At 44.5% G+C, this 17,684-nt stretch overlaps 2 protein-coding genes across 3 annotated transcripts in view; one reads left to right on the top strand and one right to left on the bottom strand.

The window, feature by feature from the left end:
* EIF2AK3 (eukaryotic translation initiation factor 2 alpha kinase 3) overlaps positions 1-11,102 on the top strand; it is a 37,178-nt gene extending 26,076 nt beyond the window's left edge. For both annotated transcript variants that reach the window (XM_035134679.3, XM_035134680.3), the window contains exons 13-17: positions 2,858-3,632; positions 5,989-6,156; positions 7,234-7,335; positions 8,917-8,979; positions 10,058-11,102. In XM_035134679.3, coding sequence (XP_034990570.2) covers positions 2,858-3,632; positions 5,989-6,156; positions 7,234-7,335; positions 8,917-8,979; positions 10,058-10,222 — 1,273 coding nt within the window. In that variant the 3' untranslated portion in view covers positions 10,223-11,102. The remainder of the gene's footprint in view (positions 1-2,857; positions 3,633-5,988; positions 6,157-7,233; positions 7,336-8,916; positions 8,980-10,057) is intronic.
* Positions 11,103-11,294: 192 nt separating this feature from the next.
* On the bottom strand, positions 11,295-17,320 carry LOC118094558 (histamine H2 receptor-like). The gene is made up of 3 exons (XM_035135076.2): positions 17,049-17,320; positions 15,373-15,549; positions 11,295-12,824 (listed from the first exon to the last, which is right to left on the bottom strand). The coding sequence occupies exons 1-3, from the start codon at positions 17,318-17,320 to the stop codon at positions 12,161-12,163; spliced, it is 1,113 nt and encodes a 370-aa protein (XP_034990967.2). The 3' UTR covers positions 11,295-12,160.
* Positions 17,321-17,684: the final 364 nt, after the last annotated feature.

Raw genomic sequence — 17,684 nt, 5'->3', positions numbered from 1 at the left:
TGAGCTTTTGTGGGCTTTCCCCCCCGGTAGTTATTTCTTAGCCTTCAGTAGCCATGAGAACTGCCTGGCCTTGAATGTACTATGACACCTTTTAAAACTCTCATTGCTGTGTGATGGAAGGTCCTCCATCCCCAGGAACAACATGCCTTTCTTCTTGGGAGAGGAGCAGAAGGTGGTATTGTGCATTTTCTGCCTCAAGTTTACTAAGCAGGCTTGATGAAATAGTGCCCCGCACTTTAGAGCTGCTTTGTGGAAATGGGCTTTAAAAACCTGCAATGTGCTGTTTGCCAACAATCTGCTGGCTTTTGGACAGCGATTGTCTCCTGACCCTGATGCTGGCATTTCTGCTTTCTGAGGTTTGAGGACTTCCGGGTTCTGAGACTTCTTCAGCACAGCCTGCATCCTCAAATGGGAATTTTATCTGCATCATTGACCCTTGTAAGCTCCGTGCATTGTTTGGGCTTGAAGGAATATTGTAAAAAAAACTATGTAGTCAAAGCCTGGACTTAGCTGTGACCTAGACAACTGACAGTGGCTTGGACACTGACTCAGAGGGAGAGGGGCAAGCTGAGTCAGTTGCACAACCCACTAACACACTATCTGAGCCCGAGCGCAGATGGAATGACAAGAAGAACATTGAATGAATGTCAAATGAAGTGATGATTAATAAAGAGAAGACAGGAAAAATATTTAAGACATGCCTGCATTGGGCATCATGCCTCTGAATGTAGGAGAATATACTCCTTCTTGCACTAAGAGCATTTTTTGCTTCCTTGGTTACCGGGACTTTGGATCCATGTATCTCAAAGTGCTCCAAAGCTACCGAGTAGCATCATCTGCACATAGGTAAAGGTAAAGGGACCCCTGACCATTAGGTCCAGTCGTGACCGACTCTGGGGTTGCGCGCTCATCTCGCATTATTGGCCGAGGGAGCCAGCGTACAGCTTCCAGGTCATGTGGCCAGCATGACAAAGCCGCTTCTGGCAAACCAGAGCAGCACATGGAAACGCCGTTTACCTTCCCGCTGTAGCGGTACCTATTTATCTACTTGCACTTCGCCGTGCTTTTGAACTGCTAGGTTGGCAGGAGCTGAGACCAAGTAACGGGAGCTCACCCCGTCACAGGGATTCGAACCGCCGACCTTCTGATCAGCAAGCCCTAGGCTCAGTGGTTTAACCCACAGCGCCACCTGGGTCCCATCATCTGGACATAACAAGAAGTATATAAAAAAAGCTAGTATCTTTGGCCTACCAAAACATTGCATGTCAACTCATGGTGCTCATTTGCACCTGGGCTACTACTTCTTTGTTCAGTGGAAGCTTTCAGTCCTTATTTAAACTCGGACTATGGTACTTTTGAACCTTGTGGAAGCTAGGTACTCAGAAATCACATATAGCTGCACAGGATGCATTGCCTTTCATTATCCCTGTTGATTTTGGAACATGCCCTGGACCTGGCTGTCTCCTCCCTGCCTCTTCACTTTTCTACTTATTGCTGTTCAGTTGATTACTTCTCAGTCTGGTCTCATCCCTTAAGTATTTTCTGAAATTATTCTGTAACTTCCATTCTCCTTCCCGTGTGCCCATCCCTTTACGGAGCTTGGACTTAACTTACAGCTGCCTGTTTTAGCCTATGGCTACCTGTGAACTGCAGTTATGTCTCACAAAACCACTTTTTTGGTTGCTATCATTTTGGCAGAATGTTGCAGGCTCTTTGCTCAAGTGCAACTGGGCATCACTTTTTGAATCGTTCTTCTCTGATGCTAAGAATGAATGTGGAGTGGACATTCCACACTTTGGACGTTCAAACATTTGGCAAGACAGCACCCTTTTGGTCCATTCTATATGCATGTGTTTGGAATGGTGGTCCCTGTAGTGTTTTCAGCTGATTAGTATTCACTTACCACCAGCAAGCTACTCTCCCATATGTGTGCCTGTAAGAAACTTCAAACAAGGCAAGACAGGTTGCTTACTTGCCAGGAAGATTCCTTGACTGTCTTCTGTTCAGTTACTCCTTCCCCCTGCAGGCTCTCTTTTTCAGTTGGTCTTCACACTCCAGAAGTGGGTACTCAAGAATGGGAAGGCACTCACTTGCCCATCAAGGCACAGGCGTAATGTAGTGAACTTCTTTCTCTAGGGGAAGGGTAACAATCTCCCACCATTTTTAGCTTTAGATAATTCCAAGATGCTACTCTGTGGAGGTGCAATTTCTGTATGTGTACCTTTGCAGAAGGCCACTTGAAGAATGTGCGTTACAGGTAAGTAACCTTATTTCCAATAGTTTTGGGAAGAAAGTGAATACAGGACACTGTAGACTTAGGAAAGGCTCACGAGGAATTGACTTCCAGGGGGAACCTAGAACAGATTGATGGCCAGGGGTAAGCAAACATGGGCTACCTCAAATTAGTTTTTGCATAAGGTAAGTTAAAAATTCGATTATATTGCTTGTTAAAGAATTACCTGCCCTAGATTCTTTAATAGGGGGAGATTAGAAAAGGGGCGAGGATGAAACCTGATACTGTGTCCTGCCCAATCAGTGATGTGCTTTTCCGGAACATTTGGTGGTAGGAGTGCTACCTTACAGGAGAGTATCCAAAGCGTTCAGAGGGACATTCCTTGTTACACTGTCCATAGGTAAAAAAGGTAAAACACTGATGGTTGAAAAAACAATGGCAAAAAAATACTTGATGGTGGTTCCCAGTAGGTGGTGACAGTTTTCTTTATGTTAGTTTAACTTGCTTATACTTCTATTTTGAGAAAGAAAACCCAAAGCTATGCTGATACTGTTCTTGAGGTAATGCATTTTTAAATGACCAAAAGTTTTGTAATGTTCTGTTCTCCTTTTTTTTTAAATTAAGTACTGATTGGCCACTCAGTTCTCCCAGCCCAATGGAAGTGCCATCATTTAAAATTAGAACTGAGCCATTCTCTGCAAAGGAACACATTGAAGTTATTACTACATCTGTAGAAAGGAAGACCTTGCTTTCTGTTGGGATACCTTGTGGCCAATCGGATTCATCAGAGAGCCAGTTCTCCCCTTTGGAATTCTCTGCCATTGATAACGGAGACCTGAGCCAGTTGGCAGATCCTGTGTCAAACATGCAAGACAGCTTCCTTGCCGACTGTGATATGGAGGGTAGTACTGTTGATGAAAATGATCCTGGACACTCCTTTGAACTTTGTCTTCCAGCCATGCCAACAGTGAGAGTGAGGGAGAGGACCTCTTCGTCTATTGTCTTTGAAGACTCCGGTTGTGATAATACTTCTAGTAAAGAAAGTGACAAGGATGACTCACTTGACAATAGCCACTGTGAGGATAAAGCAACAAACACAAAAGGATCCAGTAATAGGAAGTCATCTTCAGCAAGCCCTTTGTCTGTTTCTCCACCAAGACCAACGACCTTAAGTTTAGACTTCTCTAAGAACTCTGCACAAAAAGCCGTGCCTACCACTCCAAAAGTGTACCTTTACATTCAGATGCAGCTCTGTAGGAAAGAAAACCTCAAAGACTGGATGAACAGAAGATGTACGATAGAGGAGAGAGACAGGACAGATTGCCTGCTGATCTTTCTACAGATAGCGGAAGCTGTTCAGTTTCTGCATGGGAAAGGGTTAATGCATCGGGACCTCAAGGTTTGTACCAAAAAACAACACCATGACTATAAACTTTCAGTTCCTTAGCACAAGCTAGTTAGGAGTCTGCATGTGCATGCTTGGGAACCCTATGAATTGTGTTCATTGCTCTTTGCCCTTTAAGGTAAAGGTAAAGGGACCCCTGACCATTAGGTCCAGTCGTGACCGACTCTGGGGTTGCACACTCATCTCGCATTATTGGCCGAGGGAGCCGGCGTATAGCTTCCAGGTCATGTGGCCAGCATGACAAAGCCGCTTCTGGCAAACCAGAGCAGCACGTGGAAACGCCGTTTACCTTCCCGCTATAGCGGTTGCTATTTATCTACTTGCATTTTGATGTGCTTTCGAACAGCTAGGTTGGCAGGAGCTGGGACCGAGCAACGGGAGCTCACCCCGTCACAGGGATTCGAACTGCCGACCTTCTGATCAGCAAGCCCTAGGCTCAGTGGTTTAGCCCACAGCGCCACCTCAAATGAGGGATTAGTGTGGCTGACCCAGAGTCCAAACTGGGAACCGTAACACAATGCTCCCACAGTAGTTGCTGCATCTTCCTTGTGCAACTTCACTCCGTTTGATTTAAGATACAGCTTTACAAGGAACTGCTGTTCTGACATGACGTTAAGAAACCATTGTTCTCTTTGAAATGTGCTTGATAGGATCTTAAGCAGTTGGTTACATCAATTCAGATTTCTTTCTCCATATGATTATTTCTTCTTGTGCATTCTACCGGTACCTGCGTCAGAGCATCCTTCCTGTTCATTAGTTGTAGATGCGTGTTACACATGCAGATTAAGCTTTCAGTTGTTCCCCTTTGATATCTTCACATGCCCCTTCATCCTCTAGCATGTCTATAAACTGAAAAGAATCTGAGAAGGCGTATTTTCGAGGCAGTCTGATTTAAGAGGGAGCTTAGTCAAATTCAGAGTCGACGCATCCAATGCATGCCTTTACTTGGTGGGCCTTCTCTGAGTAGAACTAAGTTGACTATAATCCCAAAACTTGTAATAACAGGTTCCCCATTTTACTGGGCACTAGAGTATTTATTTCTGGGAATGGCATATGCACTTACTAAGGCCTTAATCTAGTACTTGGGGAAAATATTAAGAATGTGTAAGGGTGATGATGAGTTCACCATGTTCTTGGTTTCTGTCCATTCGTCATGTACCCACTGCAGCAGATGGCATTCAGGTGTCAGAAAGCAAACCAAGGCAAAACACTTCTACCAAAAACACTGCAGCTTAAGAGGGAGCAGCGGTGATCATCCAATCACTCTCCAGTTGAGAGCCTTGTTGATTCCTTTGGTTTCTGCAGCCTTTCCTGTTGCCTCCAAGGAACATTGCCCTCCACTGAAGAGACGGCTATGCCATCTCAAAGGGATCAGCAATGGCTTTGGCAACTCGGATAACTTTCCCCCTGATCTCCCCCATGCTGCCCCCAGCTGCAGTGGCAGCTTCTTCATGTGAACCACCTTGGGGGTTGACATAATGCAGAAAGGTGGCGGATATGCTTTCAAAAGAGAAGGGAAAGTTCCTTCGAGGGATTGGTTGCACTTATGTGAGCTTTAGCGCAGGAACAGTCTGGCCTATGAAACCAAGGAGTTTCAGTCACAGAGCAAACGGCAATCAGGAGGAAGAGGGAGAAATGTGTGTGCTTCTCACATCACTTCCCCATCAAAATACTATCCTTTAGCATAATGCTGCCACTGTGGGACATTCTGCTTCTGTTTTACACCTGTAAAGTGTGCCACCACCATAGCTGCCAAGTTTCCCATACTCCCCGGGAAATCCCCGTTTTTCCAGCTGTTCCTAGCTGAAAAAACGGATTTCCCCCCCCCCGGTTTATTCTGGTGCGGTGGCCATTTTGGAACTGGGCGGAGCATGCTCAGAAGCGACTTTTGATGCTACTCTGCCCAGTTCCAAAATGGCTGCAGTGCGACTTCTGGCGCGGCGGCCATTTTGGAACTGGGCAAAGCAGCATCAAAAGTCACTTCTGAGCATGCTCCGCCCAGTTCCAAAATGGCGGCAGCGCTACTTCCGGTCTGCTACTTCCGCCCGGTCCCTTTTTTCTCTGACAGCAACTTGGCAGGTATGGCCACCACTCCTTCTATTTTATTTTGAAGCTGTTGTCCAGCAACAAAGTCAACAGAATCTTCAGGAAGGCTTTCAGATCATCACATGTGTGTTTTACATTTTGGGTAAACAAAGGCTATCTTCCACAAATGTTGTAGGGCTCAGCAAATTAGGAAAATGTATTGACACAATTGAACAGGACCTACTAGATGTGGACAGTAAGCTAGGTCTTGCTTAATATATTGACTCGGTCCTCCGCGTGCTTACTGGATCTGTTTTTCTTCCAGCCCTCCAACATATTTTTCACAATGGATGACATAGTAAAAGTTGGGGATTTCGGGCTCGTGACTGAAATGGACCAAGACGAAGAAGACAACTCTGTTCTAACACCAATGCCAGCTTATGACAGGCACACGGGGCAAGTTGGGACCAAGCTCTACATGAGCCCAGAACAGGTGCGCTCTATGCCTTGGTTTTAATCAGCAGAGATAAATGCCACTTGAATTTTTAAAATAGATGCTAGAGCAGCTTATTGGCTGTAAATATGAACTGTGAACCAGTTCGTTTTTAAAAAATCTTGTCTTGGGTACAAGCTGACTAAGTGACATTGGACAAACCACTCTTTTCCCCCCAGTCTCAGCACTCCTCTACAGTGTGGGAATAGGGACCTCTAGGTATAAGGAGGTCTATAAATTCAATAATAATAATAAATATTTCTGATCCATGTTACAAGGTTGTAGTGAGGATTGCTGAGAGAGTGTGTGGTGTGTGTGCAACTTTTTCAGGCTTTAAATATTACATATGCCTTTCATTACATTCATTGGCGGCTGGTTTTTGAAAATTCTGTGCACTGGAGAATCATATAACTTCAACTTTTTGTAGATGTAGAATGATGTTTTAAAATATTTCTGGGTGTCATTACGTGTTTTCAGACAGTTGTTTAGTCATGTCCGACTCTTCGTGACCCCATGGACCACAGCACGCCAGGCACTCCTGTCTTCCACTGTCTCCCGCAGTTTGGTCAGACTCATGTTCATAGCTTCGAGAACACTGTCCAACCATCTCATCCTCTGTCGTCCCCTTCTCCTTATACCCCTGAACATCCCTATACCTACCTCTTCTCAGTTGGTGCCACTTGGTTACAGTTTATTGGAGGGACGGGTTACTGTTGTGAATAACATTTTATTCGAAAATACACACCATTTATGGGTTGGTGTATATGTGTGAAGGGGTTTCCCACATTCCTCAATTTTGTGGCAGGTATTAGTTGGCAGCTATTATGAAGTAGATTTTTGAGTTACAGGCATAGTAAGTCTGTACCATTTTCAGGCTCTTCAAGTAATTGTGGTGTCTTACAATGAAATTATTATCCATTAACGTTGATTAAAACCAGATAAAAATGATTAGATCTTGGCTGCTACACAGTTCGCTCCAGTATTTTGTTGGGTTTGGGCAGAGGAATAATTGTGGCCTATATGAGTTCAAAAGATCCAGTTGATTGACCATCACTTTTTTTATCTTGAATTCTCTAGGTCTATGGAAACGCTTATTCACACAAAGTGGATATATTTTCTTTGGGACTGATCTTATTTGAGCTCCTTTACCCTTTCAGCACTCAAATGGAGAGAGTCAGGGTAGGTACCTCCTGCTAGAAGCTATCCTTCTCGCTTCCCAGTGAGAAAGTAGATTTTAGCTTAGCAATAAGATAAAGGTTGGGTGTGCAGAATACTACAGAATCATTGGCATGGAGTTGTGGGTTTATAATATCGCTGGAGAAGCAAACGAAATACAGCTCGGGTGTTCAGGAGACACCGTAGCCAGGGACACCCGTAAAAGTATGTTGCCATGTAGATTGTAGACTACGCCAAGTGCTCAAACTGAGCCCAAGCTGGGGCTGGTTTTCATATCAGTTTTTTGTATGCTAAGACTTGCACACTTTTGAAAGCTTGTACAATATAAAGGGAATGATGGTTGCAATACCTATTTTGGGAAGCTTTCTTGCATCAGAAGCAAGATGTGACTTTTCATAATTTTCCTCACGGTGCATTTTAAATGCTTATGTGTAATGATATCTCCACCATCACCACCCCAAAATAAGGAGCATAACAATGGGCCTTTGCTCTGGTAATTGCTGGTCTTGATTTTGTAAATTCTTCTTTTTAAAATATGTTTGCCCACTAAAGGGAAACCCCAAATGTTACATATAAAAGGGATACGAGCTTCCATGGAATCTGAAGTGTGTACTATACCCAAAAGCATTAAATTGGTGGGTGGGGGTGGGGAGAGACTGGATCCACCTTCATTAAGAGTCTGGATCCCCCCCTTCATTAAACAGCTCTTCTGGGCTGGCCATCCATAGAATCATAGAATTGTAGAGTTGGGGGCACCCCAGGGCTCATCTGGTCCAACCCCTTATAATGCAGGAATCTGAACTACAGCATCCATGGCAGCTATTGACGGTCAAATGAACTGCAAAGTGTGGTGCCACCTTACTTTTTTGTGTATCTAGGAAGACATAAAATAACTGGAGTATTTTAACACAACTATGCAGATAGAAATGTTCATGATTTCTATAATTTCTCCATACTGTGAAATATTTGCTATTTCAGTAGCAGGGCAGACCCTTTTGCACACAGAATTACAAAATTCCAACTGACAGGCCCTACTCTGATGGTTTTCAATCTAAAACTTAGTGTGTGATGGGATAAATAACAGAGGTGCTATATTATTATTATTATTATTATTATTATTATTATTATTATTATTATTATTTATACCCTACCCACCTGGCTGGGCCTCCCCAGCCACTCTGGGTGGCTCCCAACAGGGTATTAAAAACACAATAAAACATCAAACATTAAAAACTTCAGGTGTCTTCTAAAAAGTCAGATAGTTGTTTATTTTCTTGACATCTGATGGGAGGGCATTCCACAGGGCTGGCGCCACTACCGAGAAGGCCCTCTGCCTGGTTCCCTGTAACCTCACTTCTCGCAGTAAGGGAACTGCCAGAAGGCCCTCGGCGCTGCTAGAAATGCGGGGCAGCTTACATAGTTTAGGATCTGCGTGATTCTGTGCACTGTGGAAAATGTGATTTCTGCTTTTGTTATCTAAAGAAGTACAGTTCAGGGCTTAAAGATAAAGCAAGTGTATGGCTTGTAAAGAACATTGTTTCAAATGACAATACAAAGGCTTTAAAAAAAAATTCTTGTTAACAGACATTGAGCGAAGTAAGGAACTTGACTTTCCCTCCACTTTTCATTCAGAAATATCCACAGGAGGTAAGTTTTAATATAACTTTGGTCCGGTCGTGTAGTTTATTTTCAAGCTTTGCTTGGGTTATAGTTTTAAGCTGTGGAATTTTTTTCCCCTTGGGGGATAACATTTTAACAAGCTGAAAGAAATAATGGCGGTGCATAACTTCATTAGAAAATTCACATGCCTTATTGTGATTTCAAAGAGGAACGATTTTTATCATGACGCCAATTGATGTTAATGAAAGAAGTCCATAAGATAATTAATATTGAAAGGGATTCCATTGCATCTTATTTGTGATTCATTTCTGGTTTATGCTTGCTCTCCTAATGCTAGTACTGTGTGTCGTGAAATCGTTTATTTAAGACTGGCACCACATTAAAAGGAATGTATTTTGCCCGCCCTTTTATTTGCTATGCACAAGCAATCCAGTCATTTTAATTACCCATTAAGTATTCCCAGTCACATGCTTATGTAGTCCAAACTGCACCAGCCACACACAAGAGAGGAATTCTCAGTAGACTCAGGTTGACCTTAAGGTACAAAACTTCTGTAGGAAAAAGGCAAGTGGACATAAAATAAAATAAAATATGTTTAAATGCTGCCTATAGAAATAAGTGGAGAAATCCACGATATTAATTTAACATGGGCTAGGCACCACTGTGTCCACACAACACCCAAATAACCCAAAAGTTAGAAGCATCAACTCTCCTTAATATTAATTAAATCAGTTTGTGTGGGTTCCACAAGCAGTTTTCTATCAAGTTTTCTATCTTAGCTTCAGAGATAGAAATATCAGATACCATTCTGTTGGGCAAAAACTTAAGTTAATTATAATTCATTTCATTGAGAAAATTCTTCCTTTTAAAAAAATCTCGTATTAAGAGTTTTGCAAAGGAAAAAAGGAGTCTTAGTACCTCTAAGAGAAGTAAGTAATAAGTAAAATATGTATTTAATCGCTGGAGTTTGAAAATAAAAGATTGGGGTTACAATGAGCCCAAATGGCTTCTCAAATGCAGTGCAGAGAGTCTCTGCATTTCTTTTGTAGTCGGGAGGCAGACTAGAGCCTGAAATCTCACAGATTTTCCCTATTTTTCCATTTAGTACGCAATGGTAAAGCACATGCTGTCTCCCAGTCCCACGGAAAGACCAGAGGCTGCAGACATCATCGAAAACCCTTTATTTGAAGACCTCGAGTTCCCAGCAACACCAGTGCTCAGGCAAAGATCACGGACAATGAGTACATCCGGAATGAAGCATTCAAGATAGCGGAGTAAACGAGATGGCACAATTATTATGAGCACACTGGACAGATCTCAGAGTGGTCACCCGGCAGGATAATCCAGCGTCGAGCAATGTCACTGGAATATTCCTGCTCAGAGCTTTATTTTCTCATTTCAGTTTTATGCACAAAATTATCATGGGATGAAGCTAATAGTTTCTGTTTTGCGCTTTTCAGATGACTTTCACACCATAACTTGGCCTACCTTAGCTGCGATACACCCTTTGGTGTTTGGATTGTGTTAATATTTTCTAGGGAATTTGGAAAGGATGCCTGTGATGTAAATAGAATTAAATTCTGTATTTTTATAGAACCAAGTGGTCTCTCTAACTCTGATATCTAGGTCCTGATTACATTCATTTAAGACATGAAGACCTTTAAAACAAGCTTAAAATATAAAAAAACCTCTATATTTTGTCCCTGGAGGATAAAGTAATAATAGTTTTACTATTGGTAGCCAGTTCTAGAGCAAATTGTGATTTGTTTCTACACAGTAGAAGTTATTGAAAAGTGTTTAGATGAAGATGGAAGAAGATTTAGTAATAAAAAATCTGGTTGAACCTGGGTTCGAATTACAACAATAACAAATTAAGCATTTATTCATATTTTTTTTGTATTTCCTGGATGTCTCATCCACTGTAACCTTGCAGGCTCGTAGTAATCATTCTGACACATTTCTTTACTAGGATGTTATTGCTTAATAACACCCTTTTCTCACTGTAAATATGTTAATTTTTATTTATAAAATGGCAAGATCAATCCATTTGGGTTGGTGGTGTACAGTATGCACTTGGAACAATTGTTAGGTGCATTTAATTACTGTGACTTCTTTCAAGTCTGATTTAATAAAGCCTTTTTTTATTTAGATGCAGTTGTTTCCCCCCCCCCTTAAATAATAACCAGTGTAACTCCTTTTGCCGTTTTCCATTGGCTGCGATCCAAAGAGCCATGCATCTTTGCCAAATATTTCTCTGTCTCACAGATGAATCGCATCCATCACATTGTACCTAACTCTGGAGGGTTACCCAAGCCATACCTACCTCTTTTTTGCAGGCTGCAATAGGAAGAAGAACTGAAAACATTCCCGTAGCACACATGACCTTTTGGATCCTAGACAGGATATTCTGATTTCTGCTGCCATTTACGAAGTATAATGCAAGTTATGTGGTCTCTGCTGAACGCCCACCATGCCTACTAAGACCAGGGGGTTGACCAGAAAGGTCTTGATTTTTGTGGTTAATCCTAGACCAGGCACCCCCAAACTTCAGCCCTCCAGATGTTTTGGACTACAATTCCCATCATCCCTGATCACTGGTCCTGTTAGCTAGGGATCATGGGAGTTGTAGGCCAAAACATCTGGAGGGCCGCAGTTTGGGGATGCCTGTCCTAGACCATCGATTCTCAAAGTTTACTGCAGTTGTCCCTTTAGAGGTTTAAGAAGGACACTAGCGAGGAACAAGAACAGACAAAAAGGAATATCAACTCTACCTAGCCATTGATTCAAGTGGTTATTCAAGCTGGAGACAGCATCAGAAATAGCGGCGGAGAAACCGAGCCAAAGGGAATAACAGTAGTCGTGGCAAATTGCTGTGTCTTATAGAAAGCTAAAACCCAGGCCTGTAGCTTAATGGATCTAACTGGTGCTCTGCTACATTTGGCACTGAAAGGGCTTGAATCCAGCCCCGGCTAGAATAATCAATGGATTCTTTTGTTGGCATATCCTAGCTATTTCCCCTTCACCTGCTGCACAAGAAAAAAACTTCGCCATGCTTTATATTTTGCAATACAAGTTCAGCCCAAAATCCGTTTTATATCTAGGGTTCCCGAACTGGATGGTGAAGGATTCCAGCGACTCTCCTCGTACCTGCATGTGCGAAGACTTGCAAAGGGTGCAGCAGGAGGCGCAACCATCATGTCTGCCCTTGTTATTCAGAGCTGCAGAACACAGATCTTCTTTCCCCTTGAACTCTGGGGTCTTGAGCTGTCTTTGCGAATGTAACTATCGAAACGATGTCCTCACCCGTGCCCACTTGAGACTTGCGCCTGCAGGTCAGCACTTTCTTCAAAGCCCGCTGAAAGTCCCGGTTGAGGAAAGCATAGAGCATTGGGTTGATTGTGGAATTGCAATAGCCCAGCCAGGTGATGATCTTGAAGGTGGCAACAAGGACTTTGCTGGTGGAATTGGCCCCTCGGCTGGCTAGCCATACATTGAAGACAAAATACGGCAGCCAACACAGTATGAAGACGGATATGAGGATGCTGATGGTGCGAGTTGCCTTGTTTTCCAGCTGCAGGCTGTTCTGGCGTTTACTCTGTGGGTGGTAGTGAAGGTCGAGGGTCTGAGAAACGATGCGGGAGGCCTTGAGCCTCGACGCACGGTAGATGAACACATACATACTGCACATGATGGCAAAGGGGATGAAGAAGGCCAGAGCTGAAGCTACAATGGCAAAAGCCCAGTTGGTGACGAAGACGCACTCTCTGCTTGCGTCAAAATCCACGCCGGGTATCTCATTCCAGCCTTTCATGACGGGCAAAAAGGAAATCAGGAAAGAATATATCCAGACAGCGCAGGTCATTATGATGCACCTGTGAATGAAAAGAAAATAATACTCGGGATACCTGCTGCTACATCCCACTGGCTGTAACTGGTGTGCAAATGCTGAAGATGAGCCCATTCTTTTGGACGTGTTGCGGATGGAAAATGAGGAAAGATCAGGATTTTAGATGCATTCTTCTCCAGGATGGCCAAAAAGAAAATGTTGCTTTATTATCATTAGAATACTTGTCATATACAGACTGATTTAGAATGTTCAAGGTTGTTCACATTATCATAGTAAAGTTGTCGCTGCCTTTACTTATCCTATACAAGGCGTCCCGCCACTTATGCAGAGGTCGCGTTCTGGGCCCCTGCGCACATAAGTGAAAATCTCCCCAAGTAGGGTAAAAGGTAAAAGGGACCCCTGACCATTAGGTCCAGTTGTGACTGACTCTGGGGTTGCGGCGCTCATCTCGCATTATTGGCCGAGGGAGACGGCGTACAGCTTCCAGGTCATGTGGCCAGCATGACAAAGCCGCTTCTGGCGAACCAGAGCAGCACACGGAAACGCTGTTTACCTTCCTGCTGTAGCAGTACCTATTTATTTACTTGCACTTCAATGTGCTTTCGAACTGCTAGGTTGGCAGGAGCTGGGACCGAGCAACGGGAGCTCACCCCGTCACAGGGATTCGAACCGCCAACCTTCTGATCAGCAAGCCCTAGGCTCTGTGGTTTAACCCACAGCACTACTTGTGTCCCTTCCCCCAAGTGGGGAGCACCCTCTAAAAGGAGATGACCCCTCCTCCCCCGGAGCTCGAAGAGGACTTCAGGTAGGATGGAGGAATCCCCAAAGAGATGGGAGGAGCACCCTCTAAAAAGCCTCTAAACTCGCATCCCCCCCCCCTGCTTTCCCACCCTCCACATAACACTTATCAACTAGCCTGGAGGCCATCCAGAAAAGTGACTGCTTCTGTCGTGTCACCCCGCACATTGCTTGCTAGACAGGGAAAGCTCAGCAGCGTAAACTAAAGCCCCTCTGCGCCTCCCGCCTCTTTGGGGCTTCCTCCGCCCTCCCTGGAGTCCTCTTCGAGCTCCGGGGGAGGAGGGGTCATCTCCTTGCAAGCCACAAAGACTCTGCAGCTTTCCCACCATTTCCTGGTTTGCATCTATATATTTCCTGCTGCTGCACATATATGCGGTTGGACATGAGTCCATTTTGCGTAAGTATAGCAGAAGGGAGACTGAGGCTTAGCAGTTTGTCTGAAGCTACCTGTTTGTTTCTCGGAAGAGAAAAGATTCGAAGCACAAACTTCTTGGGTTGCAGATCGCTCACTAGCTTTAGGATTCAATTTTTGTAGAAGATCTAATGCAGGCATCCCCAAACTTCGGCCCTCCAGATGTTTTGGACTACAATTCCCATCTTCCCCGACCACTGGTCCTGTTAGCTAGGGATCATGGGAGTTGTAGGCCAAAACATCTGGAGGGCCACAGTTTGAGGGTGCCTGATCTAATGTTTTTGAACCAGTTATGTGATAATGCAGCCTCCTTTTCTCAACCACAGAACCCTTTTAAGATCCCATGGCTGGCCATACAAGCTTCCAGCTGGCAATGAAGGTCAGATATATGCAATTCACTCTCAGACATAAGACTGCACATTATTATTATTATTATTATTATTATTATTATTATTATTATTATGCATCCCATGAGGAATCCTGAAGCTATTTACAACATCATACATAAAACAGTTACATATATGTATATTTGACGACAGCTTATATTTTGAGGCCAAAATATATTAATGAAATGGCTCTCAGGTTTTCACTTCCTCCCGAGTTACAACCGTGTTTCCCCTTTTTTAAGACACCGTCTTATAACTTCTTTTCCTCAAAAAAACACAGGGTGGCTTACTTTCGGTGGGATGTCTTATTTTTTTTATTACTGGTACGTTTTTTACAGCTCAGGGCACTGGCTCAGGGCGCTGCTGGGCTCTCTTGAGTGCTCGGCACTGCAGCAGCCACCGGTTCCGGGTGGCAGGGCAGCAGGAGTCCTTGGCCGGGCCAGGCGGAGGCCGCTGGCTCAGGCGCTCCGCCCGCCGCTGCTGCAGGGCTCTCCAAGCTCCTTGGCCGGGCCAGGCAAGGAAGAAGCAGTGAGCCCTGCGGTGGCAGCAAGCACGGAAGCGGCAGGGACGACGGTGGATGAGAAGGCGGAGCGCGGGGATGTAGCCAGCAAGGCGGGAGCGCAATCAGCTGTTAAGCGGAGCTCTTGGAGCGCCGCTTCACAGCTGATCGCGCTCCTGCAGTGCCGGCCGCATGGATTTACTCTGCGAGTGGAGGTGCCTGTGGGGGTTGGTTTCCGCGGCGCGGAAGTATGGCTTATTTTCGGGGTATGTCTTATATTTCTCGAATGCTTAAAAGCCCTGCCATGGCTTACTTTATGACTACGTATTTAAAAAGGGGAAACGGGGAAGAGCAACAATGGCATTTTCATTTCTCAATCCTTAAAACCTGCAAATCAGGTTTTGCAACGGAAACTTTGTCCATGTTCCAAAGAGGCTTCGGCAACTCTGCTCCAACAAGGGGAAGAAAACCTACTTGCCTTTGCCGCGACATCCTCTTTGAATAACGATAGGGTGTTACGACAGAGCAGTATCTGTCTAGGCTGATGAAACACAAGGTGACGATGGAAGCCGTGCAGAACATGACGTCAAATGAGATCCAGACTTTGCAGAACTCTTTCCCAAACATCCACATGCCGGTCACTTCATAAACGATGCTGAAAGGAGAGACAAAGAGATGAAGTCAATGGCTGGGGCCGCTTTGCTGTTTTCCTCCCAGCCTTCACATCACAACTTCATCCTATGCAGGGAGAATACCGAACATAGGTCCAATAATAATAATAATTTTTTATTATTCATACCCCGCCCATCTGGTTGGATTTCCCCAGCCACTCTGGGTGGCTCCCAACAAAATATTAAAAACACACTAAAACATCAAACGTTAAAACCTTCCCTAAACAGGGCTGCCTTCAGATGTTTTCTGAAAGTCTGATGATGATAATAATAATAATAATAATAATAATAATAGTTTATTATTTATACCCTGCCCATCTGGCTGGGTTCCCCCAGCCACTCTGGGTGGCTTCCAACAAAATATTAAAATACAGAAATCCATCAAACATTAAACAGGGCTTCTCTAAACAGGGCTGCCTTGAGATGCCTTCTAAAGGTCTGGTAATTGTTGTTCTCTTTGACCTCTAGTGGGAGGGCATTCCACAGGGTGGGTGCCACTACCTAGAAGGCCCTCTGCCTGGTTCCCTGTAACTTGGCTTCTCGTAGCGAAGGAACCGCCAGAAGGCCCTCGGCGCTGGACCTCAGTGTCGGGCAGAACGATGGGGGTGGAGACGCTCCTTCAGTTGTTTACAGTTGTACCTTGGATCTTGAACGCCTTAGCTCCCGAATGATCGAAACCCAGATGTGAGTATTCCGGTTTTTGAACAATTTTTGGAAGCTGAACATCCGACGGGGCTTCCGTGGCTTCTGATTGGCTGCAGGAGCTTCCTGCAGGCAATCCGAAGCCACACTTTTGTTTTTGAACGTTTTGGAAGTCAAACGGACTTCTGGAACGGATTCCTTTAGACTTCCAAGGTACGACTGTATTTCCTTGACGTCTGATGGGAGGGCCACTATTGAGGTTGCCACTATCAATGAGAGGGTGCCACTATTGAGAAGGCACTCTGCCTGGTTCCCTGTAGCCTCACTTCTCGCAGGGAGGGAACCGCCAGAAGGCCCTCGGCGCTGGACCTCAGTGTCCAAGCTGAACGATGGTGGAGACGCTCCTTCAGGAATACTAGCATCAGGGCTGTCCAATGGCATTCCTTTTTGTGCCAGTTCTCTCAGCATGCTCTACAATCAGTTAAATATTGAGTTGGGTTTTTTTTTCCAAGACAATGATTTTCAAGCTTTCCATCTCCAGGGAAAACATTCCACCTTGGTTTGTCTGCAAAGAAATGGCTTTCATACTAACTGTGGATTCTGGAACATGGTCAGTGGCACACACAGGAACATGGCCAGATTTTTTGTTGACCTTGTGTGAGCTGGAGGCATTCTAGAAGATGCCCAGCCCTTTCCTGATGCTGTGTGATGGTAAAGTATTTTCAGCTGATTTCTAACCATCTGTTCTTTGCTTTCAGTATCAATGGCACAGGGAATAGCAATGTGCAACTATTTAAACCCCATACCCCAGGAAGCAGCTTACCTTTGTCAGATTTCTTACCTAAATGGCATCACCAGGCAAGCCACAAGAAAATCTGCCATTGCTAAGGACATGATAAACATAGAGGTGACTGTCCGGAGCCTCTTCTCCACCAAGGGGCAGATAAACACCACTGTATTTCCCAAAAGAGTTGCCAAATCTATAAATGTGAGTATCAGTCCGATTGCCACCTGCTGGAATCCAATGCCTGCTTCTGTCTGATTGGTGGCTACTTTTACCAAGGACAAGGTGGCTGAACAGATATTGGATAGTAAAGAGATATTTATATCCATCTCTTCTAGTTGGGCTTAAAGCCAAAGAAACCAAGGACATCGGAGCCAAATCTGTGAAAAGAGGGGGCAGGGGGGACTGTTTAATTCACTAACAGAGGTGATTTGATATATTGAGCAACTTGCTGTTATCTAATCATAGAAAGGGGGACACAGGTGGCGCTGTGGTCTAAACCACTGAGCCTCTTGGGCTTGCCAATTAGAGGGTTGGGGGTTCGAATCCCCACAACTGGGTGAGCTCCCGTTGCTCTGTCCCACCTAGCAGTTCAAAAGCACGCCAAAAAAGCAAGTAGATAAATAGGTGCTGCTGTGGCAGGAAGGTAAACGGCGTTTCCGTGCGCTGCTCTGGTTTCACCAGAAGCAGCTC

This window comes from Zootoca vivipara, chromosome 12 (genome assembly GCF_965207765.1).
Source record: "Zootoca vivipara chromosome 12, rZooViv2.hap1.1, whole genome shotgun sequence".
Taxonomy (NCBI): Eukaryota; Metazoa; Chordata; class Lepidosauria; order Squamata; family Lacertidae; genus Zootoca; species Zootoca vivipara.
This window is presented reverse-complemented; position numbering and strand designations above follow the sequence as displayed.